At 33.8% G+C, this 26,642-nt stretch overlaps 8 protein-coding genes and 1 non-coding gene across 9 annotated transcripts, besides 5 other annotated features; 3 read left to right on the forward strand and 6 right to left on the reverse strand.

The window, feature by feature from the left end:
• Window positions 1-353: 353 nt before the first annotated feature.
• Window positions 354-434, reverse strand: TVAGG3_0838580. The gene has a single exon. It is a non-coding gene; the product is annotated as a tRNA-Ser (tRNA).
• A 132-nt stretch (window positions 435-566) lies between these two features.
• On the reverse strand, window positions 567-1,462 carry TVAGG3_0838590 (galactose-binding domain-like family; the record flags this gene model as incomplete). The annotated part of the gene is made up of 1 exon (XM_001319157.1): window positions 745-1,332. One exon carries the CDS (start codon window positions 1,330-1,332, stop codon window positions 745-747), a length of 588 nt encoding a protein of 195 aa, XP_001319192.1.
• A 48-nt stretch (window positions 1,463-1,510) lies between these two features.
• Window positions 1,511-2,734, forward strand: TVAGG3_0838600 (protein ubiquitination; the record flags this gene model as incomplete). The annotated part of the gene is made up of 1 exon (XM_001319158.1): window positions 1,511-2,734. The coding sequence occupies one exon, from the start codon at window positions 1,511-1,513 to the stop codon at window positions 2,732-2,734; it is 1,224 nt and encodes a 407-aa protein (XP_001319193.1).
• An 87-nt stretch (window positions 2,735-2,821) lies between these two features.
• Window positions 2,822-2,843: a mobile genetic element.
• A 126-nt stretch (window positions 2,844-2,969) lies between these two features.
• Window positions 2,970-3,002: a mobile genetic element.
• Window positions 3,003-3,369: 367 nt separating this feature from the next.
• TVAGG3_0838630 (armadillo (ARM) repeat-containing protein family) lies at window positions 3,370-5,969 on the reverse strand (the record flags this gene model as incomplete). Its single annotated transcript, XM_001319159.1, has 1 exon — window positions 3,386-5,893. One exon carries the CDS (start codon window positions 5,891-5,893, stop codon window positions 3,386-3,388), a length of 2,508 nt encoding a protein of 835 aa, XP_001319194.1.
• A 713-nt stretch (window positions 5,970-6,682) lies between these two features.
• Window positions 6,683-7,063, reverse strand: TVAGG3_0838640 (uncharacterized protein; the record flags this gene model as incomplete). Its single annotated transcript, XM_001319160.1, has 1 exon — window positions 6,683-7,063. The coding sequence occupies one exon, from the start codon at window positions 7,061-7,063 to the stop codon at window positions 6,683-6,685; it is 381 nt and encodes a 126-aa protein (XP_001319195.1).
• A 1,551-nt stretch (window positions 7,064-8,614) lies between these two features.
• Window positions 8,615-11,056, reverse strand: TVAGG3_0838650 (SEY1 family; the record flags this gene model as incomplete). Its single annotated transcript, XM_001319161.1, has 1 exon — window positions 8,678-11,056. The coding sequence occupies one exon, from the start codon at window positions 11,054-11,056 to the stop codon at window positions 8,678-8,680; it is 2,379 nt and encodes a 792-aa protein (XP_001319196.1).
• A 234-nt stretch (window positions 11,057-11,290) lies between these two features.
• Window positions 11,291-12,205, forward strand: TVAGG3_0838660 (RNA-binding domain, RBD family-containing protein; the record flags this gene model as incomplete). The annotated part of the gene is made up of 1 exon (XM_001319162.1): window positions 11,291-12,205. The coding sequence occupies one exon, from the start codon at window positions 11,291-11,293 to the stop codon at window positions 12,203-12,205; it is 915 nt and encodes a 304-aa protein (XP_001319197.1).
• Window positions 12,206-12,670: 465 nt separating this feature from the next.
• TVAGG3_0838670 (uncharacterized protein) lies at window positions 12,671-13,117 on the reverse strand (the record flags this gene model as incomplete). Its single annotated transcript, XM_001319163.1, has 1 exon — window positions 12,671-13,117. One exon carries the CDS (start codon window positions 13,115-13,117, stop codon window positions 12,671-12,673), a length of 447 nt encoding a protein of 148 aa, XP_001319198.1.
• Window positions 13,118-13,958: 841 nt separating this feature from the next.
• Window positions 13,959-14,235: a mobile genetic element.
• Window position 14,236: 1 nt separating this feature from the next.
• Window positions 14,237-14,273: a mobile genetic element.
• Window positions 14,274-16,133: 1,860 nt separating this feature from the next.
• Window positions 16,134-16,376, forward strand: TVAGG3_0838700 (serine threonine-protein phosphatase family; the record flags this gene model as incomplete). Its single annotated transcript, XM_001319165.1, has 1 exon — window positions 16,134-16,376. One exon carries the CDS (start codon window positions 16,134-16,136, stop codon window positions 16,374-16,376), a length of 243 nt encoding a protein of 80 aa, XP_001319200.1.
• Window positions 16,377-17,679: 1,303 nt separating this feature from the next.
• Window positions 17,680-23,356: a mobile genetic element.
• The last annotated feature ends 3,286 nt before the right edge of the window (window positions 23,357-26,642 follow it).

Below are 26,642 nucleotides of genomic sequence, written 5' to 3' on the forward strand. Positions count from 1 at the left end.
TCGTAATGGTTAGAAGCTCCTGGTTCGAAGGTGTGCTTCCATATTTCAACAGTAGATGACATTTACCATGAGGAACTTAGGAGTTTTGTAGAAATTGAAAGCCAGGTTGAATTATTCTGACATCAAATTAGTATAGATCATGTCTTATTATGAGGTCTACTGACATGAGATCAAGAGCTCCAAGGATACATTTTTAGCGAGTGGTAGACTCAACAAAAAAATTATCTAACAAACGATTATTTATGATTCAAATGTTGTTCGGCATTAGAATCAAAAATAATCATGAGAAAGATTAAACAGGTGTGAAGTAACTTGTAATTTTTAAATAAATTATCTTTAGAGGAACAAAAGTACGACAGAAACCGGATTTGAACCGATGCGGGTGAACCCATGGGGTTTCGAATCCCACGCCTTAACCACTCGGCCATTCTGCCATTACACAATTTTTATTTTTAAGGTCCTAATGACTTTAGTTTTCCACATTTTCTTATTTGATCAAACTTCATCAAATATGAAATACTCGAAAACCCTTTAAATACTGTGATGTCATTTATTTGGACAGTTGCTCATAGACATTTTAGCCTTCTTTTCTTCATTTAATCTTTTATAACAATCAAAGTTCATTAATGCAATTGCTTAAATATATTTTGATCAATTTGTTTTCTTGTTTCTTACTGAGATTTTGCTATTTTATTTTCGTTGTATGGTCAAGTTTTGTAACAAATGATATTTTATATATTTAATTTATGTAATAATTAAAATGAACGATATAATATGAGATACGTAGCCCAATGATAGTTCATTTTGAAGTATACATGATGGAATAGCTACCCGCAAAAATGCACCAAATATATCTAGCTCAAACATGGAGCCAGTGATCTGTTTTAAGCTATCTCGCAGAAAGTTGATCCTAATTCGTTTATAAAATTCACTTTGATTACACTCGAATAATTTACGGTTCCCGTATAATTCATCACTGATGCTTCTGTAAGAGTAAATCAAATTATATTGCCTACCGTCTTTTGAACCAACAACATCAAAATCCTTAATATAAGGGTTATAAATACAATGTATAACAAGACCTGATAAATTGAACACGCCTTTGAAAATAAATTCAAGATGAGGATCTTTATCTTCCGTGAAATAATAAGTTTTAGTATCTTTATCAAATGCGTATTCAAGCAGGCATTTGAGTTTACTCTCCTTTGAGGCTTCTAATGAAAAATAATCATTGTTAAATAAATCATTTGATTTTAGTATTGTTTGGACCAAGCCATCTTCAAATTTAGAAGGTGCAACTGTAAGTAACTCTTTTATTGAAAACTTAGACATCAGTTAACAAATTTTACATTTTAATTTTAAAATTTAACAGTTTTCCGATACAGAGAATACTCATATTTTGATAGGTTATGGACCAATAGCAAATTCATCACATTAAAAGTAAGTTTTCAGCAAGAATGATAATACAACAACAACAACAACAAAAAAAAATTCCAACATAGAAAAAAAAATGGTTATAATCCAGTTAAATAACCGAACACTCCAGAGGATTAATGATTACAATGCACAAGACAAGGTTACTTTGACGATAAACAATATCGAAATCGTATTCAACAAATCATTTGCAATCGCAATTTCTCAAATGATATATTCTCAGTATCTTTTAGACAAAAACATTGATAAAATTGATATAAATTCTGATATTATGTCGAATGATACATACAATATATTAAAAGATTTCTTTCAATATAGAATTACTGAAATCGAGGTTGATGAAACAGTTATAAAAGATCTCCTTCACTTAGGAATGTCTCTAGGAATCCAAGAGTTAATTGATCTATATAAATCGAATGTCATCGATAAAAAGAAATTAGATACAACAAATTGTATTCAATTACTTGAATTTTATATGGATCTTTCCTGGAATGAGAAGTTAATTGAATGTACTGACTTTATTGCAGAACATTTCTACAAAATTGATCAAAACCAACTCAAATTAATTTCCAAAAAACTCGGAGTTGATATTTTAAAGCAAATACTCAACAACAAAAAACTTGAAATCACAGACGAAGATTCACTAGCTAAATTCATCATTTCTCTTGCAAGAAAAGATGTTGTTTTCAGTTCATTGTTTGAAAACATTTATTTTGAGTTTTGCAAAGAAGAAACAATCAGAGAAATGAAAGATTTCGTTACATCTGATAACTATCAGGATGTTGTCAATTCACTTGTTGACTCTATCATAAGATCAAGAGATCCTAAAAATAAAGATAGATGTGGTGGAAAAGAAGTAACAAACTATTTTGAGAGCGGCAATGTAGTGATGTCAGCTTCTTCCATTGACAATGGATCAGCCGAAATTATTAATAAATATAGGAATGATACCTATTTCCAATCTCGCGGTGAACCAAATTCATGGATTGAATGGAAATTAAAACAAAATTATTTAATTCAGCCAACAAGTTATATAGTTCGAACGTCACCCACCTATACGTCCTTTCTTTCTAGACTTCAATCATGGAAAGTTGAGGGATTAACTATTAATGGAGAAACAAAAGTCATTCATGAAGTCTCTAATTCACTATTACACGAAGGTGAAATTCGCAAATATGATATTATTTCTCATGATAGATTTGTGTCATTCAAATTAATTCAAACCGGCAAAAACAGTACTAATACAGATCACTTACTTATTGACGTTTTTGATTTTTCAGGAAAAGTATTAGAAATATAGTTTATTAGTTGGTTAATATCTCCAGCAGCGTAAGAAACTCTCCAACTTAAATTGACTTCATAAATTTTAAAAATCTCTAGATTTTTATTAAGGGTGCACTTACCACTTTATAATATGCTTTTGCAAAATCAATGCATCTTCATTAGAATAGAAAAAAAACTTTTTCCCGACCAAAAATATTAACTTTTTACCTTATAAAATTGTGATATAAAACTTATGTGTTTAAAAAAATTGAGAGAATGTCAGAAAGTTGTAAGTGAATCCTTAAGGAATTTAAAATTAAGTCAGTTGCATCGATTGCATTTTGCAATTATAGCGATTATCCACTTATTTCTCTCAAAGCCATTCTGCTTTACTTTATAAATAATCTCTTAATTGTGCAAAACAATAAATGCTGCAAATAGCTTCGTATTTACAAATCCTCTTGACAGAGTTTAGTATTTACACCCATCTGACAGGTTGGATGGAGTGTAATCGAAAAATAACCTTAAAGATAAGAATTGAACATCATGTCAGATGGGCGTAAGTGCACCCTTAAAAATGTAATAACATGTGTAAAGATGCATGTAATAGAAGTAATCAAGCTTTTACGTTAAATAAAAGTCAAGGTAAATAATTAGTATATTTATTCATAACAATTGTATTAAATTTTTAAATAAACTTTGAAGAATATCTGTATGCAACACTTATTTGAATAAGGACATTCTTCAAATTATTTTTATTAACAGAGAACTGTCTATCAGGATCAAATGAAGAAACAGTTGATTCTATCAAATTTTGGCCAAAAATCAAGAACTGGCAAACTTGGCCAACAATTTGTGTTGCTATCTCAGGTTTCTCATCAAAGAGAATTACCAAGATATCGGAGAAATAATCAAGAAACATCGTATCATCTGAACTCTTTTCTAGAGCGTAATTGAACAAATTGAAAACGAAATCTTGACTTAATGAAGTAATTACTTCATGAGGCAAGGATCGCAGACAATACAAGACATCTTTGGATGTCTCTGTCATACTAAATCCGCTTATAATAAGCTCGATCCAGTTAACGATGAACGATACAGTTCTATCGCCCGGGGAACTTCCTCCCCATAAGAATTTTGAGAGCATTGAGGACAACTTTTTGAGAGGAGATGGATTTGTTTGCTGGATATCTATGTGAGAGCAAAGCAAGTCTACTAATTCTGTTGACTTCGAGTATTTGCATGCTCTGCAAAGATTCTTTATAAAGCTTCCTGGAACATTTGTTCCGTTCTGGGAAAATGCAGCGTTTGCAATTTCAAGCAAAAGTTCATTATTGTTCATTGCCATCAAAACTGCGTATTGAGGAAAGCCATTATTTATGGCTAGAGCCACAAAATCATTGAATTGTATTGCTTTGTCTGTTTTTCCTTCAATGAATCCTGCAATAATTGATGCGGCCGCTTTAAAATAGACCTTTTCTAAGCCTTGAGTAGCGGAACTGATTACTTCTGATGCAAGAGAAACAACATTTGGCAATTCTTTTGACATTTTTGATATGATATCTTTTGGTAAATTTAGAATTGGAATTTCTGTTGAGATTTTGATGTTGAATTGCTCCATGAGTAGACAAGATTGTTCAATTAGTTCATAAACAGCTGAAGGATCAAATCTATTCATGAAATCTGACTGAACAAATTCGAAAACACTCTGAAGGATTTGAGTTACGCAAGAAACAAGTGTCTCATATGAACCATCTGTGTCTTGTGGTGTCACAAAATTGGATAATGTCTGGATCATCTTGATCAAACTTTGAGATAAAAATAACATTTGAGGACTCGTTATGGAATTTATAGTTTCCAGGAACGCGCTTGCACAAGAGACCAATGATGTACGAATTGCAAGTAGCTCATCTGTCATTTCTTCGCATTCTAGGATCATTGATAATAATTCATTGACAAAATATACGAAAATTGTGATGACAACCTCTGATTTGATCGAAGGAATGTTGTAAAGAAGGAAATTTATCAAAGAAAGAGGGTTTTTATATATAATTGAAACAATAATTTCGGCCAAATCCTTCATTTCTGATTCTCCAACCTTTTCAACATTGGTAAATGACTCTATAAGGTATGTGAAGATCTGTGAGATAACATTATCGATTTCTTCTTGGTCAACATTCGATTTTATTTTATATATCAACAATAAAGTTGCATTTATCTTAGGAATTGATTGATCATTAAGCGCCAACTGAATCATAGAGAATAGATAATCAATCATTATCTGGGAAACAGCAGAGAATTCGAACAATTTCGATAAAAGATCGTAAATTTGTTCGTAACATGTGAAATAAATATCTTGTGACTCAACAGTGATCACTTTCTCAACAGCAGCTATGTATTGGTCTTGTTTGTAATGAAGAAAATATGAAAATGATGTAAGAATTACGATTATATGTTGTCTTTGTACGTCGCTCTTGTAAATATTGAGAGAATAGTTCGCGCAAATCCATTCGCATACATTTTGGAGTGATTCTGCAATCGAAGGAACAATTAAATTGTCATAGATTTCTTGATTGAATTCGATTTTTGAAGATCTCGAAAGCATTTGTAAATTATCAAATCTTAAATATGTTGCAAGATCAATAAGCTCATCTCTGCAGCTGTTGTCTGGGGATAATACAAATGATGATAAAAATAAATTTAAATATGATGGAATAAAATCTGTTAAATAGTGGAAGAAGTAGACAAATGAATACTGAGAATTGACTAAATACGAGAGATTAAGTTGATATTCTGCAAAAAACAAAAGTTTTGCGTATGGATCTTGAAGGGAATCGATAAATGGGTTTAAAGTTGGAATACCTTGTATTTCAATGTGTAATACGCATATTGCAAGCGTTTTTCTTATGAAAACTGCAATTTTATTTGGCAATTTTGGAAAGATTTCTGAAAATATATTGAGAATTTTCGTAAATATCTCGGGATCTGAATTAGGATTCAGATTCTTGTTTAAGCATTTCAATGTGAAATGGATGACTACTGGAGATACTTGCTCGGCCAATTCATATTGCAAAAGTTGGATTATATAATCAAGCCCATGCTCTAGTATTTCTGTTTCTAATCCGTTGATTCTGTCATATGGTTCCGTGATTAAGCAAAAAGCAAATTGCTCGATACGATTACATAAATCTTCCATTCATTATGAAGTGATATACAATGTGAAGACTAACATTACATTTTCTAACATTATTTTCAAAAGAATATTACTTAAATACTGTTCAATTGCTTTCTTGATATTTTTTATAATGGTGATATTGTGATGTTGTCACTATATTAAGGCATAAATTAGGAAATTTCATGTTCGTTTACAGTTGACAAAATGTCAATTATATGATTATGTAAAATGTTACATATTACTTTCATTTTTAATTCGTCACATTCTCATTATAATCATTAGCTGTATTAAAATCAATGAACAGTCTTGCTGAGCTCATTTATTCATTTCATCAAGAATTCATTTCAACTGGATTGCTTACAATCAGTTCAGGTCGAGAATATGTTATGAAAATATAATTTACTGATAATGCATTGTATGTGCCAAAGGGTATTATGCTATCATATCCCATTATTTTGAATTTATTATCTACTAAGGTTAAAACTGGATAAATCAATGCGGTGATCAAATAATATACCAAAATACAGAAGATAGGTTTTTAGAAATAAACAACTTCAAGTATGAAATGAAAGAAAATTAATTCAAGAGCAAACTAACGTGATTGAGATTTGTTGGCTCAACAAGGAAATTTGGTAGGAGAAATGATGGCAATAGCGATGTATTTGCGGCATTTATTTTGAAGGGTGGGAGGGGTGGGAGAAGAACTCGCTCCTTTGGCTTAACAGGTAGCGGCGTAGTATGAACTGGAACATCCGTAATTAGTTTAACCTTTTCTTGCGCCTCATCGTTTTGCTGATATGAATCTTCATTCTAATTAGTAGCCCCATCTTCATAAGAATCATCGTCATTCTTTTTAACTCTGTGTTTTGAACTATTTGATAGTGTGGCCCAAGCATCTGATGGGTACTTTCTACTGCATAATCCGTAGAAAGTTGAGCGCTTATCGATTCCTGCGACAGGCTTAAGGGCTTTGAATTTAGCAATCAAATCCCCTCTTGTTTGGCTCAGAATAACTCGTACGTAATCTTTGCACTTGTTTGAAACTTTACTCCAAAGTTCGTAGTCATTGTTTCTTATCCATTTCTCGATTTTGATGCTAGCCAAAGGCCTGTCGGCATTCTTAATAACATTGAATGCCTTTTGTCTGAGCTGTGTGCTTGAGAGAGTTGGATCTCCAAATCCTGTATCCATTATTTGTCTCAAAATATTTTCAAAATCTTTATAAAATCAGATAATCGTTGAAGATGTTCATTTTACTATGTACATATTGCCCATTAATCCCTCATGATCGTGTTATAATTTGAATACTTTGATTTTTGTGATAAACGTTTTGATGTTGTTTCAAATTTGCTTCAGAAAATTCATAGGCGAATTTGGCATGTTATGAAATCTTAATATTCTCACTTCCTATATATTTCAATTATAGGAAACAAAAAATAGTGATGTTTGAATTTCAGACCCATCGATAAAATCTATCGTATTATTCAAATTCATCGGCTATTTCATTTGATTGTTTTGGAGAAAACCGATGAGAAAAAATAGAGGAATTAGCATCTCATATTGATTTTCCTTCTTCTTATTAGATTATAAATTGAATGCCTACGCCTGTGGGAATTTTTGCTTTTTCAAAGGGAAAATTGCAATAGCATATTCGCTATTCACTTCCGATATGCTCTCAAATAATGAGATTGTTTATTTTGCTATTTGGCATTTTTTGAAATTTAAATCTTCATTGGTTTATTTTATAGATGATGCACATAGAAGTTTGAGATATGTTGCTAAAAAATAGATTATTTTCAAATTAAACTGGATTATTACACAAAATGTATTTAATTGTTGAGTTAATATGATATTTTACAATATTAACTCATTAGCTGCAGCCAAATTATTATTAGTGAATATCAAATGGACTCCAAAACACAATGAAAACTTCCAGAATCTTCCCAAAACTCTAAAAAATGACAACTTTCAAATGAGTAACGGGGTATATTTTTGTTAAATATAGTAAATCTCATGCTGAATTTAAATTTACTCCATGTGTTATAATAAAGAACAGTGTAATTCGAAAAAAAATTACTTCATAAAATATCGCTCGTCAGTCAACTACTGATATTGTAAGATATCCTGCAAAGATATATTTGTATTAAATAGAATAGCAGAAGAATTATCTCCATGTTTAACGTTTTCAGTAGTGAATTCAAAAAATTTTCATAATTTGCTGGAATACTTAAAATAAAGAATTATATTGCTTGATTTACGCTAAAATATTTTATTTCAATATGGATAAGACTGTTTCTTATTATTTTATCCTCTTATGAACTTCAAATTAAAAATTATGGGAGTAGAAAGTTTAACTACAAAGTCCAAGAATTGAGAATTGCATCATGTTAAAGACAAAGCACAGTTATTTCTTTATAATGTGCATTTGTTACAATATGAGGCGAGTTTTTCATTGATATTTTCACTATAATTAGGAGTTAATTTTTTCTCTAGCTGCTTATAAAGTGATGGATATCATTTTTTATCATTTCTTATGATATTTCCCCATATCATTAAGGAATCCTTTGCTATTTTTGTACATTCTTAACTTACTGTGCGATAAAGCGAGGTTTTTCCAACTTAAAATAAAGGTGCTCAAAAGTTTCTTTATTTTTATTATTTCCTGCGCAATGAGCTGTTGTTCTTCCATTTCAACAATTATTAATTAATTAAGCCAGTGCTTTCATTCAAATTTCCTCATGAGCTATGTTTATTTAAAAAAACATTCAAAAATTTTTATAAACCTTTATTTTTTTTCATAATAAATTACATAAATTCTAGTGATTGTGTTCTTGTCAAAGAATCTCTTGGTTTTTCAGGTGAATCATTGTTTCCTAGAGGAGAAGTTTGCGGAATCATCAGTGAATCTCCACTTCCTTTGTATTCAGAAGATTTATAAATTGATTTCTGCGAAAATTCTTGAGAAACAGATTTCTCCATCAATTTCATTCTCTTTCTATTATTATTTGGCAACGGCTGATCTTCTTCAGGTTCTTCATTTTCTTCTCCTTCTTTTTCTTGTTCATTTTCATCTTTCGTCAAATTTTTGAGTAATGAATTAAATTTGTCGAGAAGAGTCTTCTTTGCCACATCCTGCAGACCAAGCATTCTTAGAATAGAGTATATTCCTCCTATAATTACTGCCAAAGCGAAGAAAATCGGATTGGCAAGTAATTTCATGATGTAATTTGATGAACAAAGGAAAGTAGCAAGCCATGCCCATCCAGGAATCTGTTCTCTGTTTGCTTGTGCCTTTATATTGGCTCTCGCTTCTTCATAAGCGTGAATAATGATTCTTTCAAATTTGTCTTCAATTTCTGAAGCTCTTTCATGAGGAATCAAAACTTGTGTTAATGGATCATTTGGTTTTACTTCATCATCAGATTCAGCGAGTCTGCAATACGTGAAATGTCTCAATACTTTCAGTCCTGCATCTCTTGAGTTCTCGTAGATCTGGTTGATGTTATCTCTTCTTGTCCAAACTCTTGGTCTTCCGTTCTTTTCGTACTTAAATGTTCTGTCAAAAGTGTTTTTCATCTTCAGAACAATGTAATTCGCACTTTCTCTCACAAGAGAAATAGTATGTGTCTGGAAATCTCTCTTGATATCATTCCTGGCATGAACACCACTAACATTAGTCTTCAAAACTTGATTGGTGTTTTGTGTGGTCTCTGTTGACACTTTTCTTATCAAATTTCTAAGGTTATCCCACATCAAATTATCAACTTTTGCGAGGATGTCGTTTGCTTGTTCATCAAATGATCTCATCTGTTCGGTAATGATAGTTTGTTCTAATTGCTTGACGAGTTTTCCTTTCATTGACTCTGTAGCATTGAACATTACTTTCATTACTTCGTAATCAGGGTAATTCCACGAAAATGGTTCAACTGTTGTATCTTTTATGTTCTTCTTTAGGTCCATGTTGAGGGAATCGATCTTACCTTGGACGTCGCTCTCCCAGGTACCTCCAACATGTAGTTCTTGGTCAATAGAAGAAATAAATTCGTTGAATCTTTTTAATGTATTGTCACAGAAGAGTTTGCATTGGGAGTTGAAGTAAGGAAGTAGTACATCGCTGATCTCCTGCTTGAGTTGGGCCTCTCTTTCCTTGACAACTGCTTCGGAATAGCGCCATGAGTTATCATGATAATATTTCAAGGCGTTTTCAACGGATTTGTCGCAAAGCGGCTTGAAATCTTGTATAATCGTAATTGGTTGGTCTGGATCGCGCTGTAAATTCTCCTCTACGAACTTATTGAATTTTGATAAAGCTTCTGCAGCATTTTCGTCACATTTGAAGCGAGCAAGCATTGTTCTCTGAGAGGGGATGTTGAGTTCTTTGTTTTCGTTGATGACTTCCCAGAGATTTCTGATGTATTGTGATAATCCTTCGCCTGGAACGACTTTTGTAGATTTTTCAGCGAAAAGGTAGTCTTTTAATGGGGGTTCGTTGAACCATTTGCGGAGAGTATTGACATCGGCATCGAATTGGTCTCTCTGAATGACCATGTGATGAATTGGGAAATATAAGAATTCGAAGAAATCTTCCATTTGCTTTCCTTTGAAGGAATCTGGAAGGTTGATCTCATCCCAGATGTTTGTGATATCGCGGTTTAGCTGGAACTTGATAGCTTCGAAATTTACAGCTGTACTATCACGAATTACAAACAATATCTTGGATTTGGTAGTATTTTGAGCGAGGAAGAGTTGAATGTTGACCTCAAAAACGGTCTTAAGCATAGGAATGTTTGATGCTTGGTAGCGTCCAATATCAGACTCCCACATGTTGATTACGAGTACCTCGGAAAGCGCAAGAGCGAACAAAGCAGACTTACGTTCAAATAAGGCATCGGAGTCACCACGTTCTCTTGAGTCGCAACCTTCGACATCAAAGAGTAATATTGGGTCATTGACTGATTTAGCGGCATGGATACCTTGTGTTGTCTGTTGTCTACCCCTTTGCTCGTTCATTGTGGCAAATTTTGTTCCGAAAAGAAGGTTCAAAATCGTAGATTTACCAGAGCTTTGAGGACCAATAATTGCAACTGTATGATAATCAACACCAGCATCTGCAATTCCTGAACTTGTTATTTTCTCGTCTAAATTACTGACCAAAGCACCATCCCCAGTGATGATTTGCTCCATGTAAAAATAACTTTATGTTTGGCTCCTTCGCCTCTTTTATAAATATAAGGGTGATGAATGTACACACATAAAAATTTAAAAATAGTTGATTTTTCTGAAGATTTTTGGATTCAGGACTTGAAATTTTAGCGATTTAAGCAAAATTCATATCAGTAAGAGTTTTAGCTCCAATTGAACATCATAAATCCAATCGATAAAATTCAATATTTATTTTTCAAATTTGATTTTTGTTTGATGCATATTAAAGAAGAAGACAATGACACCGATTTAGGAGCATCATATGATCCATATAGATATAAAGCTCGTTCTTACAAGGATATGGTTGATCCTTTTTCAAGTATTATTAAAAATGAAGAAAAAGAAATAGAATCAGAAATATATGGCACTATATTTACTTTACAAATCATGTCAAAGAGCATGTCATCCTACGAAATCTATATGCTAATTGAAGATAAATTAAATATTGAAATCGAAGATTTAACAATAATCAAAGATAACAAAGGAAAATACACAGGACTAGTAATAGTTCAACTTCGAGAGAAAGTTTCGAAATCTCAACTTCAACAATTAGAAACTATTCAATTTAAAGGAAAATCTATTGCTACACAACTATATACAAGCGAACAAGAGTATAAAGAGTTTATAAAATCGATAGTTTTACAGAAATTACAGCTTATTACTTTACCAATGTTGAAATCAGTTCCATTAGTATATGTTTACAACTTTGAAGGAGATCAAAACGATATAAAGGAAGTATTCTCACAGGTAGGTACTATTTTGCTTGCTGAACAGAAGAAAGACTACTTTATTTTGTATTTTTCAAGTGAATTTGAGGCAATTCAGGCTTCTAGGCTATTAAATCTAAGTATGATTAATGGGAAAGAGATAAAATTAACTCTATTCTATCCTAGATCAGTTGAAAGGTCTTTTGGCATCAGATTTTGCAATGATATAAATATTATCTTGAATATGATTAAAAAATTCGGAAAAATCGAATCATCGAAGCAATACCAAGATGGAACTATCTATATACTAATGGAAAACTCGAAATCTTCAAAGAAAGCTTGTCTTTGGCTAAATAACAAAAAAATTGATTGTTCTTACATCTCCACGTTCTTTATCAAATACAATGAATACAAGAAAGCTTGAAATCATATGAATCATTTGCTTATTTCAAACAAATTTTCAAAAATTAAATTTATTTTTATTAATTTTCCAAAATACATTGATTTTGGAAATGTATTAATGAGAATTTAGGTATTAATTATATTTGTTAGTTCTTTTTTTAGCTTTCAGAAAAGAATATTCAAAATTTGTTTTAAAAAATCATGAAATGAATGATTCTTTGTTATACACATAAAAATATATACTCTTTCTAGCACTTTATTATATGCAACAATCTATTTATTTTATTTTCTCAATAAAATGGACTGTTTATGATCATTATTATACATTAAGTTTGAAGAGATATGCAGGATGTTTTACATGATATCAACATGTAGAATCATTAATCTTTTGATTTTTCTATCTGCAAATGATTTATGATTTCATAAATATGTTGGTAAAATCATTAAATTTTACTATCAATTAATTCATCATCAAAGTTTCCATTTCTTATTGATTTGTTGGTAATCCTAGATATCTTGATGGAATGGATTCATAGTCAATGGAGTTTGGATTAGGATTTCGATGTAATCGATAGAATTTCCATTTCAGTGATACATATTGATCATGCATCGCACATCCTGGATTCATTTCGATTCTGATTTTGTGATTTCCTCGTTCGAAATATTTCTTCGGACTTTCAAAATCACTCATCGCTGGATCTTCATCACATGAATAAATGTCTTCAGTAAGATTTCCTCCTTCAATCTCAACATCATCGATATATAGTTTGCTCTCTGGTGAAGAAACTAAGTGAAATTGGAGATCTGTGTTCTGTGGAACAAACAATGTTGATTCAATATAAACTTTAGCATATGATTCACTCATTTCAATCATGTCGATGTTTTCATAAACTTGTGATGCTGATATCAAATTTTCGTTGTATTTCGATGTCATCTGAACACCTCGCTTCCCTTCTTCGAAAACATACTTAGATTGATCTTCACAGAAGATATTGTCCTTGAATTGATCACAATCACATCCAATTCCATCTGAAGTTCTTCCATATTCTGGTGATCCATTTTCATTACAATATGCATCATTCTTCTTCTCGCACGTATCTGTGTAATAACCAGGCAAGCAATCATCTGTTAAACAATCTATTAACACCGAATTTGATGAATCAATAATTTGACCATTGATTTTAGCTTGAACTTTTGGAGAAAATATTGTGTTTCCTGAGACAACAAATGGATAGCATCTATTTGCTATTAAGTCCAAATTTTGATAATCATGTAGTGCATCACAAATAGAACCACTTTACTTACATATGGTTTCTCAAAATTAAATGAACAAGCAACTTTATTTACTGAACTTGCAACTAAGGTATATGTTCCAGTGGATTTAGGACAGAATGATCCTGATATTGTTGTCCAAGTATTTTTATCAGCTATTAAATAATAGGAACTAACATTGTAACGGTGTTCTGACTCTTTAAAATACTTTAAAACACCTTGAGCACCATTGCTCTTGAACGTACAATTGTTCGGAGGGAAAGTGATATCTTCAAGAATAAGAAACAAAAGCATTTCAATAAATTTTGATTCCACTTAAATGCCGGTAAATGATGCGACTTTGCGTATAATTGAGAGTAATTTAGGCATTCAATTTTTAAGTCAATAAAATGAGTTTTTGTCAGATCATAATAGGAATTCTTAGATATTTATATTTGGCTAATCGCCAATTTTGAAAATAGATTCAATTTTTGAAAGGGTAAGGCCATAGAATTGAAAAGAAGGAGTGGGGGACAAACTCGCCCATTGTCACTTTTCATTAACCTTAAACTTGTAATTTTCATTATTTTTAATTAACCTTATTTCTTTCCCAATTCCTGATTTATTTTATTCACTTACTATTAAAAGTCACATTTTAATAAAATATAATAATTTATTTATAGCATTTTTTACTATACTGTAATAAAAAATTAATTATAATAAATTAAATGTTTATTAAATCAAATGTTTTCTTTGCAATAATATTTTTAATGTTGAGTAAACAATGTTGGGATCAAGTGTGTAATAAACAGAAATTCATCAAAAGTGACAGCTCTCAATTTTTTGACATTTGTAAATTCTAAATTGAATGAGAAAAATGAAATAATACTAAGCATAATACAATATTCTAGATTTAATTATAATTAGGAAAAAGTTAGTTTTGAGAGTACTTTTCATAGGCATATAGAATGAAATCTTCTGAAAAATAATATCACATAAACTCATATTATTTTCTAATATATAACTATTTTATATAAAAATCAAATTCAATGATCTTAAAAGCGAAGGATAAATATGATAAAAAAAAAAAAAAAAAAAAAAAAGGGAGTGGGGCTTCCAGGCACTTCGTGCCCTCTAGCCCCGAAGATGTTTAGTATAAATGAAGTTTTTATTCGGAAAATTGTTAGTCTTCTGGTGTGAATTCGGAGGACTCTTCTTCTTCCTCCATTGCTTCTGGGAAGAAGCCTTCTTCTGGGTCGAAAACATTATATAATGTGTCGCTTTTCACAAATTATATATGTTTTCATGTTTTGTCACTTTTCTGTCACTTTTCAGGAAAAAACATTTTTATTATTATATATAAATGAATTTTACAAAACCACCGTTACCGTTCTTTGGAAATAAGAGTAGATGTAAAGATATTATATTGAGAGAACTTAAGAAACTACCGAATGGTCTAACATTTGTAGATTTGTTCGGTGGAAGTTTCTATATATCCCATTTGTGCCATATAATATTCCCAGACTCAAAGATTATATGCAATGACTTCGACAACTATATGGACCGTCTCAAACATATACCAGACACAAACAATATATTGAAAGAGTTAAAAGAAAAGATACCTATAGGTAAGATGGAACGTATACCATTAGATAACAAAAATATTGTGAGAGAGGTTTTGAAAAAAGCAGAATATATAGACTGGAATAGTATATCTGCTAGACTATTATATAGTGGTGCTATAAGAGTTCATGACATTGAAACACTTATGTCAAAAGTTTTATATCTTAACTATACAAATGTTTTCAAAGAGGACATAGATAAATATATTGAGGGTATAGAGTTTGTGAGATGTCATTGGACAGATTTGTATGAAAAATATAAAGACAAGGAAAATGTTTTCTTTATAGTGGACCCGCCGTTCTATAACACATGGATTTTCAATACCAAGTAGACTGGACTTTGAGAGACTCTTTAGAAACTTTAGACGTTTTACATAACCATCCATGCTTTTACTTTACATCCGATAAAAGTGGTTTGGAAACCGTTATGAGATGGTTAGAGGACATACATGACTATGAGTTTATATATGACAAGATAGAATATGAGAGAGGTCCTATAAACTGGAGAAAGTGTCATAACAAAGAAATTTTATTAGTAAGTAAATGTGGTTTGAAATCGGACTACTTGTTTTAGGTTTTTTCCATTGTGTCATTTATTTCTTTGACGTGGCAGAAAAGTACAGAGAATATGAAGATGAACCAATGCCTGCAAATGTTCAGTATATGTACTCGTAAGAGATATTTTTATCTAATATTAAATGGACGCACAGAACTTAGCGAATGCACAGCAACCTGGACAACCAAACCCAGAGAATATTCCAAATGAAGTTAGAATACAAACTGCAATGGCAAACTATGGTCAAGTGCCAACAGATGTACAAATGCAAACTGCCATGTCAAATGACGCTGCGTTAGGTTTGCCACCATGGTATGCAAATATGAGATGGAAAGAGTTTTATACAAACCCTGAAGTGGGATATAAACAACTTTATGCAGATGACGCGAACACAGGAGTTGACCCAGAATATGTTTTCTACCAGAGGAGAAAAGAATGTATGAGCTCCAGTTAAAGAATGCTATGGAACTCAACAGGAAACGTAAGAGACTAGGCGGACATTAGATTTTTACATATAGTAAATGGGTTTCTTCAGTAAGATAGGAAACTTCTTTCGAAATGTTGGAAGAGGTATATGGAATGGAATAAAAACCGTAGGAAGAGGAATTTGGAACGGTGTCAAAAATATTGGTAAAAGGGTAGGTCAGTTTGTTGGTATTATACCTAAAGACCCTGAACCAGAAGAACAAGCTCCTGTTATACAACAGCCTGAACCTGCACCACAGTCTAGTTGGCAACCAAATCCAACACCTCAACCGTATTAAAAAATTATATTTTTACCGTTCGATAGTAGTTGTATATGAAACTAAGTTCTAAGTAAAAGCATGGTATAATGGAATTATTCTTTTTCTTCCATCTGTAGTAAACCATACTTGAAAGTCTGAAATACTTCCACTTGGTGGTTCGTATAACTTTGTAGGTTTTTCGTAAAAGTCATTTGCCAAGCATAAGAAAGAGTTTTGGGCGCCAGAAAATGAAGCATGAACAATAATAGCAGCTGGGTCGAAAACATCTTTAAATAAATATGGTTCATCTCTTGCATATCGACTGTAAATATTTGCTAAAGGAAGTTCGACTTTGATTTAACATTCTTTGCAAATAATACCATGACATTGCAGTGAATTCTGTATATATTTGTTCGTCTTTATTTGGATTTTTTTCGTAGATTTGAAATGACACTTGTGAATTTTGTTTTGTCATATACAATTCTCACATAAAGTGTGCTCTCGGTATTTGCATATTCATCAGCATATTTTGCATAACATGAATTTATTTTATCTTCTATATTTTTTAACGCAGTCTGTAGAGAAGATGAAAGGTCAACTTGTATTAGCTCAATTTCTTCCCACATTTTTCGTTTCCCTTCAGATATATAATCTATATGAAACCTTACAATAAATGGAAAAACTTTTATCTTCTACAGACACAAACTTCATTCTACGAAAGCCAATAGCTTTTGTGACAGATGGGTCTCTTAGCCATCTTAATGGGTAGTCAAAACGATAGCCTTCATGCTTTACGGTCTCTGTCTCAAACTTTTGACCGACATTAGTAAAAAGTTCATCTAATGGTTTAGTTGTAGCAACTCTTGAATTTTCTTTTTCTATTGGAAGCATATTTTATCTAGAATAAAAAGTCGAAAGATATTGCTTCCATGAGAGAAATACAACACAACGACAACTCATTATGCAAGCTCTAAATAAGAACACAACAAACTTTTCAAACTATTCTAAGATATCTGAGTCATTGAAAGAAGGAAACTTAAAACTGACATTAAACCCAATGACAGATGAGTTTCTGTTTCAAGACAATAAGAACCATACTGTCTGTATAAATCCAACAAAAGGAACTTTAAACGAGAAACCTATATCTGAACTTCTTTTGAAAGCAGATATTGACAACAAAGCTGACAAAGAATATGTAGACGATGCAATAGCAAAAGAAGAAGAAAGAGCTAACAATGCTTATGCAACAAAAGAACATACTCATCCTGAACTAGCAGACAAAACATATGTTGACAAATAAAATGTCAAGTGAAGTGACAAGAGCTGAAAACGAATATTCTAAAAAACTCATACACATTCTATATCTGAAATAACAGACTTACAAGAAACCTTAAACAGTAAAAGTGCCGTGGACATACACATACCATTGCAAATATTACAAACTTACAAGAAACCTTAAACAGTAAAAGTGCCGTTGGACATACACATACCATTGCAAATATTACAAACTTACAAGAAACCTTAAACAGGAAAAGTGACGTTGGACATACACATACATCTTCTGAAATAACAGACTTAAACGTTACCTTGAAAGAAAGCAGATAAAACATATGTCAATGAAATATACCAAAGTTTGATAGGAACAACGAAAAATATTGAAACTATTTGTTGGTGACTTTTCTGTCAATGAAGAAAACAAATATTTAGATGGGAGTTTGTACACTCCTTAAAAAATGGTATACGGTATAAACTCATTCCGAAAATATAACAATGAAATGTATGTAGGCTATATAAAGAATGATGGTACACAAGTTAAAGTTCCATTAGACAAACAACTGCTACTTAAACTTATATGGAGACGAACAAAAGAAATATTTAAGAGTTATGAAATGGCAGATATGACATTGCCTGACCCAGCTCCAGCACCATATTATTATGACTATGGTGTTGACGCACGTGTAGACCCAAAAAAGCAAACATTATATTTAGAATTATTAGATATAAAAGATATAATGCAATAGAAAAAACGAGAATAGTATACTATTATGAAGATGACAGAAATAAATATTATAGTCAAGATTGTACATACCCTGAAAACATAAGATTATATTATAAAAAATATTCTGACACAAACCAAGAAGAAACCTGAAATAGTTGCACTATATTTTAAGTTCAAAAGAGACAATCCATATAATGTCTCATATGTTTGATTTAATGAACCCAGTAGGTTCTATTTATACATCTATGAAGCAAGAGGTCCTCAAGTAATGTTTGGTGTTGGGGCATGGGAACAAATAGTCGACAGGTTTTTGTATTGTGCAAACTCTTCAAAGGAAACAGGTGGAAGTAAAACGATTTCAGGTGAAAATTTACCTGCACACAGTCACTACATAGATTTAAGTACATCTCAAGCAGGTTGGCATAAGCATAGATATTGGGATTGGTCGGAATGACAAAAGGTCAAGGATATGATGTTAAAGACGACGTTAAGTTTGCTATAAATTGTTACTGGATGACACTCAGGAGAAGGAAACCATACACATTTCGTTTCAGGATATACACAAACAACGGGACAAAGTAAAGAATACATGCCACCTTACATGAAGTTTACGCATGGTATAGAATTGCTTAGTCGTCATTTTCAACTTCTTTAGCATATTCGTCAGGAGTTGTCTTATATTTGTTAGGAACTGTTTTTGAAAGTATACCACCTTGAACTTTGACAAGTTTGAAACGAGGTCTGACAATAGTCGTTTTATCTTCTGCTTGCAGTGTGTACATTTTGCCATGTTTGCCTAAAACTTCATAATATTCTCTTGTATACTTTCTTCTATTTTTACGAACACGAATGTGAGTACCTGTCGGGTTCCCATTGTTGTCATAGTCAATAGTATTTTCATATGGGTCGCGTTTAGGTATTTCTATTTTACTTTGTCACCTTTCTGAAGTTTGAAGCCCGGCATTCTTTCTTGTTTGTCTCTTTTGACTAAATTATTAAATATATAGTCTTTCTCTAAGTCAGGGTTGTTTTTCATTTCTTCGGGGGAGTGGTTTCCCAAACCTTTTTGTTTACGGCTATTGTAAATATTTAAAACTTGTCTCATCTTTGCCATGGAGAAGTGTCTATACTTGTCGTCATATGACATTTCATTTGCTTCACCACCTTGTGGTTGGTTTAAGTCTCTTAACATTTTTATACAACCGTCAATGACACCAGAGCAGAATGGTTTTGGTCGACAATGAAATATTGGTTTACATTTTTTGAACGCAGATAGTTTTTTACATCATCTGATTTGAAAGAACTTTCATAGTCAGATGTCAGTTTTGTTGGATGGTATTTGTCAACGAATATTGTCAAAGCAGTTTTCACATCTAAAATATTTTTGGACCATAATGGTATGGCTTCACAGTATCTTTGTTTTGACCGACAAATATTAGCCAGTATGGTGGTCCATCTTCTCTATACCTCGGAATGTTTTCCAAGATATCCATAAACCAAGCATTTGGTGTTGAACTAAAGATTTTTATCATGAGTGCTTTTTTTGTTGCCTTAGAAACATAGGGGCCTTGTTTGGATTCGTCATTTTTACCCCATAAGAAATGGGTTATTTGGCGCATTAGCAGGAGTTGCATCCAGATTTTTGCCCGCAGTTGGAACAATAGCCAGAGGTGTATTTGAGTTGGAAGGAAGATTTTGAGTACATTAGGTATACTTAAAGAGAAAGCACAACCTATTATACAAACTGTACAGAAAGGTTGGGATGTAGCACGAGATGCAGCAAATCTTATTCCAAATCCTGAAACAAGAGGAAAAGTTCAAGGATGGATGGACAATGTAGGAAGACAAGCAGGAAACTATTATAACAAAGCAAATGACTACTATAACCAAGCAGGACACTATATGGACCAAGGTGAAAGATTCTTTAACAGAGGATATAACCATGCACAACAATGGGTAAACAATAACCAACCTCAACCGCCTCAAACGTGGGAATGTAAATTTTTTTACTGAGATGAAATGAACAATACAGCATTGAGACAAATGGGTTCAAGATGGATTTGTCGACTTCCAGCAGTTACACAACGTGTTTGTCAAGTTCTTCCTATACCTCAGGAAGTTTTAGACCGACTTAAAAAACAACAAAAACCAGTTGAAAACAAACCAAACTAAAATTTTTTACTGAGATGAAATGACCGAAGAAGTTGAAACGGTAGATTTGACACCACAAACAAAAAGTTCAGAAACCATTGTCAAAACCTGTCAAAGAACTTACAGATGAAGAGAAAAATTCAATAATAGAAAGTGCCAGGTCTGGAAATAAAACCCTAACTATAAAGTCACTTTTCATAGAAATGGAACGGCTAGTATCTCAAAAAAGAAACAGACTCTCACAAATAAAATATTGAAGTCTGAAGGAGCTTTCGAGACAACAGATGAAAAGTTTACTTCACTGACCATCAGTTCATTATAGAACATCTCATTGACTTAGAGTCGAAATATTCTAAACTTTACAACAAACACAAAAGTTGAAAGGAAAACAAAAACAAATGGCATATGATATTTATGAAGATGTTGACGACACAACTGTTCCTGCAGGTGAAGTAAAGTCAGAGGAACCGAAAAGTGACGAAAAACCGATAGAAGAAGAAAAACCAAAAACTGAAGATAAACCAAAACCAAAGTTTAGTTTCCAAACTAAACCAAGTCAACCTTCATTAGCTGGTAGGGTTGGCGTCAAAGACTTATGGCAGCAGGCGTTATGTTAAGTAAAGAAAAAAACATTTTTTTATTTTTATAAAAATGCCCCCATATATAGAGTAATGAGATGTCTGCTAGAATAAAAGCAGAGTTGCAAAGATATGGTTGGAGAGTTTCGAAGAATTTTAAATATAGGAAGGGAAGACCCATAAAAGTCTATGACAAACTGGCTGGTCTTCGCTACGAAATGGATTTGGAAACAGCACGTGCCAATTATCCAAACAGACTAGAGAGGTTAGAAGAAGAACGTCTTATGGACATGCCTTTCGATGTTAGTGAACCTCAAGTTGAAGGACACGACGGCTTTGCCAGATTCTACTGGAAACATGACGAACCAATTGCATCCTTGAGAAGGAAAAAGGTAGTGCAGAGGATGGTCATGCTCCCATGGAAAGAACAAGATATGCATATGAGAAGTATCGTGAAGTTAGAAGTCAAATTACATCTGGTCGAACCTTTACAGTAAACTTTGACGAAGAAAGAAACAAAGAAGGCTTCATGGGAGTACTTGCTGCAATTCAAGATGGAAATAAGAAAGGATACAATCTCAGATTGACCATAACAGATTGGATGGTCACATTTACTATGCACATGGCAATGTCACAACAGCTGCAATGCTTCTTGACGCTTTCAAGACTACAAAGAGAGAACAAATGGTTGACTCGACTCAGACATTTTGAATGCAATTGAAGGAATTGCAAGTGTCAAGTTCGAATGGTACCAACCTAACCCTCAAGCAGTCAGACAACATGCTGGATACTTCCCCTTCATAAATAAGTCTGACATTGACTTGACAAGGTATGGAATTTACAATTCAATTGAAACAATTGTCAATGAACCTTGTATTCTTACATGTCTCAGGAACTCTGGTCTTGTTACAGATGAGAAGATGAAGTATCTTGAGTCATGTGTGAAGACAAGGTACATTCTCAGAGGTCAATTGGCAAAAATTGCACCGTTGGCAAATGTCAATATCCGAGTCAACATTCCGACTGAGAAAGGTTCTTCACATGACGACTATGTTGTGATGGTTCAATTTACCATGGTTGAAGATTGCAATTGTCCACAACCACTTCATGTTGAACGAAAGTCTTACAAACCCATTGTTCGGAAAAGGCAAGTGCAACATTGTCAGAGCTGTAAACATTCTTTTCGAGAAAGGTTTGTTGGAACCAATTCCAGATGACAAGCTGACAGAACTTTTGTACCAAAGACGAAACAAACTTTTCACTGTTAGCAAGACCAAAAGTTGTTCCAGACAAATTCTAGTACAAAAGAAGTACACAATTCCACAAGGAGTTGGATTGTTCGGATACCAACCTGAACCAGAGAACTTCCAATGAGGTTGCAAGAACTTCAAGATGCTATAAACAAACTTCCATTGAGACATCAATTGACGTCAAATTGTATTGGAGAGCATCTGAGTTAGGTCAGAAGGTTTTATATGAAACAGGTTGCTTCGACGATGTTTATGAGATAACAGGAGAAGTTTCTCAGAAGATAAGAGACTCACTTTGAATTTCCACAAACTGGACCAATTGGTTGCGACAAGTTCGACTCAAACGAAAAGATTATACTATGTCGACCTTAACGCTGCATACATGAGGTTTGTCCATATATTCCGACTGGAATTCCAAACGAAGATGGTGAGTTCCCGGGAAGGAACTATTACAGTTGGAAAAGTCATACAACAACTGTATGATATTAGGAAAGCTTCAAACCCCAAACTTGCAATGACACTCAAATTGCTTATGAATTCGACATGGGGATATTCCATTAAAAAACCTTAAAAAAACCTCACGAGATGAAAAAAGAAAGGTTAAACTTTATTGGAAGGGGAAAAGTGGGTCGGGAAAAAAAAGAAGAAGAAAAAAACAAATTGATCTGGGAAAAAAAAAAAAAGGTTTTCTCCTTTTGTTTTGAAGTACGAATTCACTCAAGTCAAAGTGGCTTAGTAACCACATTAAAACCTATTGTCGAACATTGGTCTTACCCTCAGTTCGCAAAGGCAGTCCTTGACAACTACAACAAATTCTTCTCCGAAGTCAAATCCAATGAAGGTTTACTATGAGAACATTGATGCACTCATGACGAACGAAGAAGGATACAACAAACTCATTGAAATGGGAATGGTCGGTGAAAAGATGGGTCAATTCAAATTGGACAAAATTTTCACCGAAGTTCATGTCCTCTCCAAGCGTAAGTACTGGGGCATACTGAAGACGGCACAGAAATAAAACATTGCATGAAATAAAAAATTTTTATTCGAATTTGAATTAAAATGTGGAATTCTTGGGAACGGGAAAGCTTATTTACTTGAGGAACAGGTAAAGGTGGTGGAGGTGGAGGTGGTGGCAACCAGTCCATTTTATATTCCTTCCTACTAATTTCCGTTAATTTCATGGTCGCCCTCGGAGTCTTTGAATCGGACAGGTCGAGTACACCATTCTTGGTCTCAAACTCATATATAACCTGTTGTCTGTATTTTCATCGACTTATGGCACGAGACACAACATTGACCAAACGGACAAAAAAAGTGTCATTTCGGATGGTCACGCAGCCAATCGCATTCGAGCACTTCGAAAAGCCTTACGTTCCAAGGGAGAGGTGTCTGGTGCAAGGCAGAGGTCATGAAACTTACGAGCAGTACATCCTCAATGCCTGGGAGGACAAATCGTCCTTGGATTGGCAATTCTACCAACTCCTCTGGGACGACCTCCTTACGCAACTGGGATAACGAAAGAGCCCAATTCAAAGGTTAGGGAACTAATTTTGCAAATTACCCTTAATTTAACATACTTATCCAAATAAACACCTAAATTTACTTGGGGTTTCCCCCTAAAATAAATTTTTTTACTCTTTAGAACCACTTCGAGGTTCTCCTTACGGTTGTTGAGCTTGTCACCGATCAAATGTGTCTGACCTTCGTCTCTTGCCTGGATTTTGGAACCCATTGAAATTGCGACAAAGCTTGCCCATGGAGATTGAACGCGATTCCGAAGGTTAAGGTTCAAGTGTCCAAGTTGTTTGAGGACTGGGGTAAGAACCTTGCCGGTCTTCCCTGTTGCGGATTTGGTTGGGTAGGGTTGGGAAATTTCGTAACCGTCATCGGCAACAAGGGTTGCCCAAACTTCCTCTTCTTCGGTGTTTCTCTTCTTTCTTCTTCCTCTTCTTCCTCTTCTTCCTCTTCTTTTGATAAATAACCTTCGCAATTCTGTGTTCACGAAGTACGGTGTGGCATGTTCTGTCCTTTCGAGTACCTTCCAGATGCGTCTATCTCTTCGAATAAACGGTAGATGGAGTCTGCAAGGGTCTCCGGTTTTCTCTCTCGTAAAATTGACGCAAGGTTATCCGTAGAATCGTTCAAGGCATTTTTCTCATTTGGAAGCTTGGTTCACTTGAGGAATCGTCTTTAAGTTCCTTCATCTCTTGTTCATAAGACTACTTTTGGAGCAAGTCTTAATGGTGAATTTTGTCAGATTGAGCTTTCAATTGGGCAATTTGAATAAATGAATTGGTCGCGCTTGTCTGGCAACCTTGAAAGGACATCTGCCATTGGTGTTCGGCTTCGGTGCTTGTTCGGACATCGAAAAATGAAGTGGTTTGAGAATGACGGTTTTACTTCAAAAAAGCTTGTTATGACAGTTATGTCATACAACAAGTTTAAAAAATAATATCTTGTTCTTCTTCTGAACGTTTGTTGTTCTTTCCGATAAAAGTTTCGAACATGAAACCAAAAAACGTTTTTTGAGATTGCGGAAGAAGTTCAGCAAACGCTTTCAGATTCTGGATAATGTTGGCAGCAGTTCGAAACATCTGAGCTGACTTCGGACAAAATTGGGACAATGTCAACAAATTCATCTTTGGTCGGGACTGCTTGAAGGGTAAGTCCCTTACATGTAAGTAGCTCTGGAAAGTCTTTCTCATTTCTGCTTAACTTTTGGAAGTATAGCTTTCTTAGTTTGAAGTTTAATTTTAATTGTCTTATTCCACTCTGACATCTAAACGGTAACTATCCATGAGGTCAAGAAGTAGCTTTTGGGTAGCTTTAAGTGAGCTATTTGTTCCATATTGACTTTCTGCAATTTTGGTTGCAATTGTGGTTATGAGCTCCTTCAAGTTCGCCGTCTATGTCGTTCTCAAACGCCTTTCAACCATGGCTTTTTGAAAACTCTTCATTTCGACGTCCATTTGAGATTGGTGTGGGACGAATTTTAACTTGCCTTCATTCAAAAAATGAAAAAAAATGTTTTTACTCAAAACGTTTAGGTTGACTGAACTGGTTGGATTGTCGCCTCCCACAGGTTATGTAGACGGCTGACCCGAGAAGTGAAGGAGAGAACTATTTGCAATTTACATATGGGGTAGGGGGTTCTCCTTGTTTGGTATTTTTATCCAAGACGTTTGTTTAGGAACTAACAAGAGTTTCTCTTTTGGCGTCCTTTATGTTTCGTCGCAAAGGAGAGTTTTTCTGGTATTTTGAATTGGAATTCCAGAATCGGTCTCGAGATTCAGGCCAGCCCTTCCAGAAATAGCGGTGAACTTTGACCTGGGCTTCATACCCTGCGCAAGTACTCTTAAACAACTTCATTTATCATCTAATAAGGTAAATTGCCTTCGTCAAATCCTTCTGGTATTCCGAGTCCTTCCATCGACAGGGAAAATATTTTTCCCGACAACTTTGAAAAAATTTTCCGTGACAAAGGGAAAAAATTTTCCCGGACGACAGGAAGAACTCTTTCCAGTTTGTCCGTCCGTAAACCATTTTCAATTTTTCGAAAATTTGAGAACTTTATTGGTCGAAACTTCAGAAAAAGTTTTTCCTTTCCGACAGAAAAAGTTTTTTCTTCCGACAGAAAAAGTTTTTTCTCCGACAGAAAAAGTTTTTTCTTCCGACAGAAAAATATTTTCCATCCACAAGAACACAAACGAAATGTCCGACGTCCACCAACCGAGTGCCATTCCCAAACCAGAGGACCTAAAGCACCAGCCCTGCACCTCAGTTCCAGCAAGTCTCCGATTTACTACCCAATTTCACCTCAAGGTACTACCCACCACAAGGCTTCCCGAACTACCTCCTCAGCCTATGCCTTACTTCCCCAACCCTTGGATTGTTCCCAGCAAGCTCCACACCCAGCAATTCCAATTCCAATTCTCAATCGAAGAGAGAGACCAAGACTTTCGAAGAAGGTCTGAACCGCTTACGCAAAGAGTATGCTACAGCTCAATGGAAGACGACAGCGCTTCAGTCTCTTCCCTCAAATCGACCGATTCTACTCGTACCACAGATTCGGTTCGGGTGACCGTGGAAGACTACCTCAAGCAGTCTAGAGACTTTCATCACTACAATCATTTTACATTTTGGAGCTTCTCAAGAACATGCGCAATTACGACAGGTCAGACCACCAGCTCGGAGACCGCAAAACAGACGTACTCGCAAGAGAGCCGTCCAGCTCGTTCAAAACAAAGACTGAGATAGTGCGACTTCATTCTTTGCAGCTTGCCCAACAAGTAAAAAAAACTTAAACAATTTACGAATCTCTCTT

Source organism: Trichomonas vaginalis, chromosome VI, assembly GCF_026262505.1.
Source record: "Trichomonas vaginalis G3 chromosome VI, whole genome shotgun sequence".
Lineage (NCBI taxonomy): Eukaryota > Parabasalia > Trichomonadida > Trichomonadidae > Trichomonas > Trichomonas vaginalis.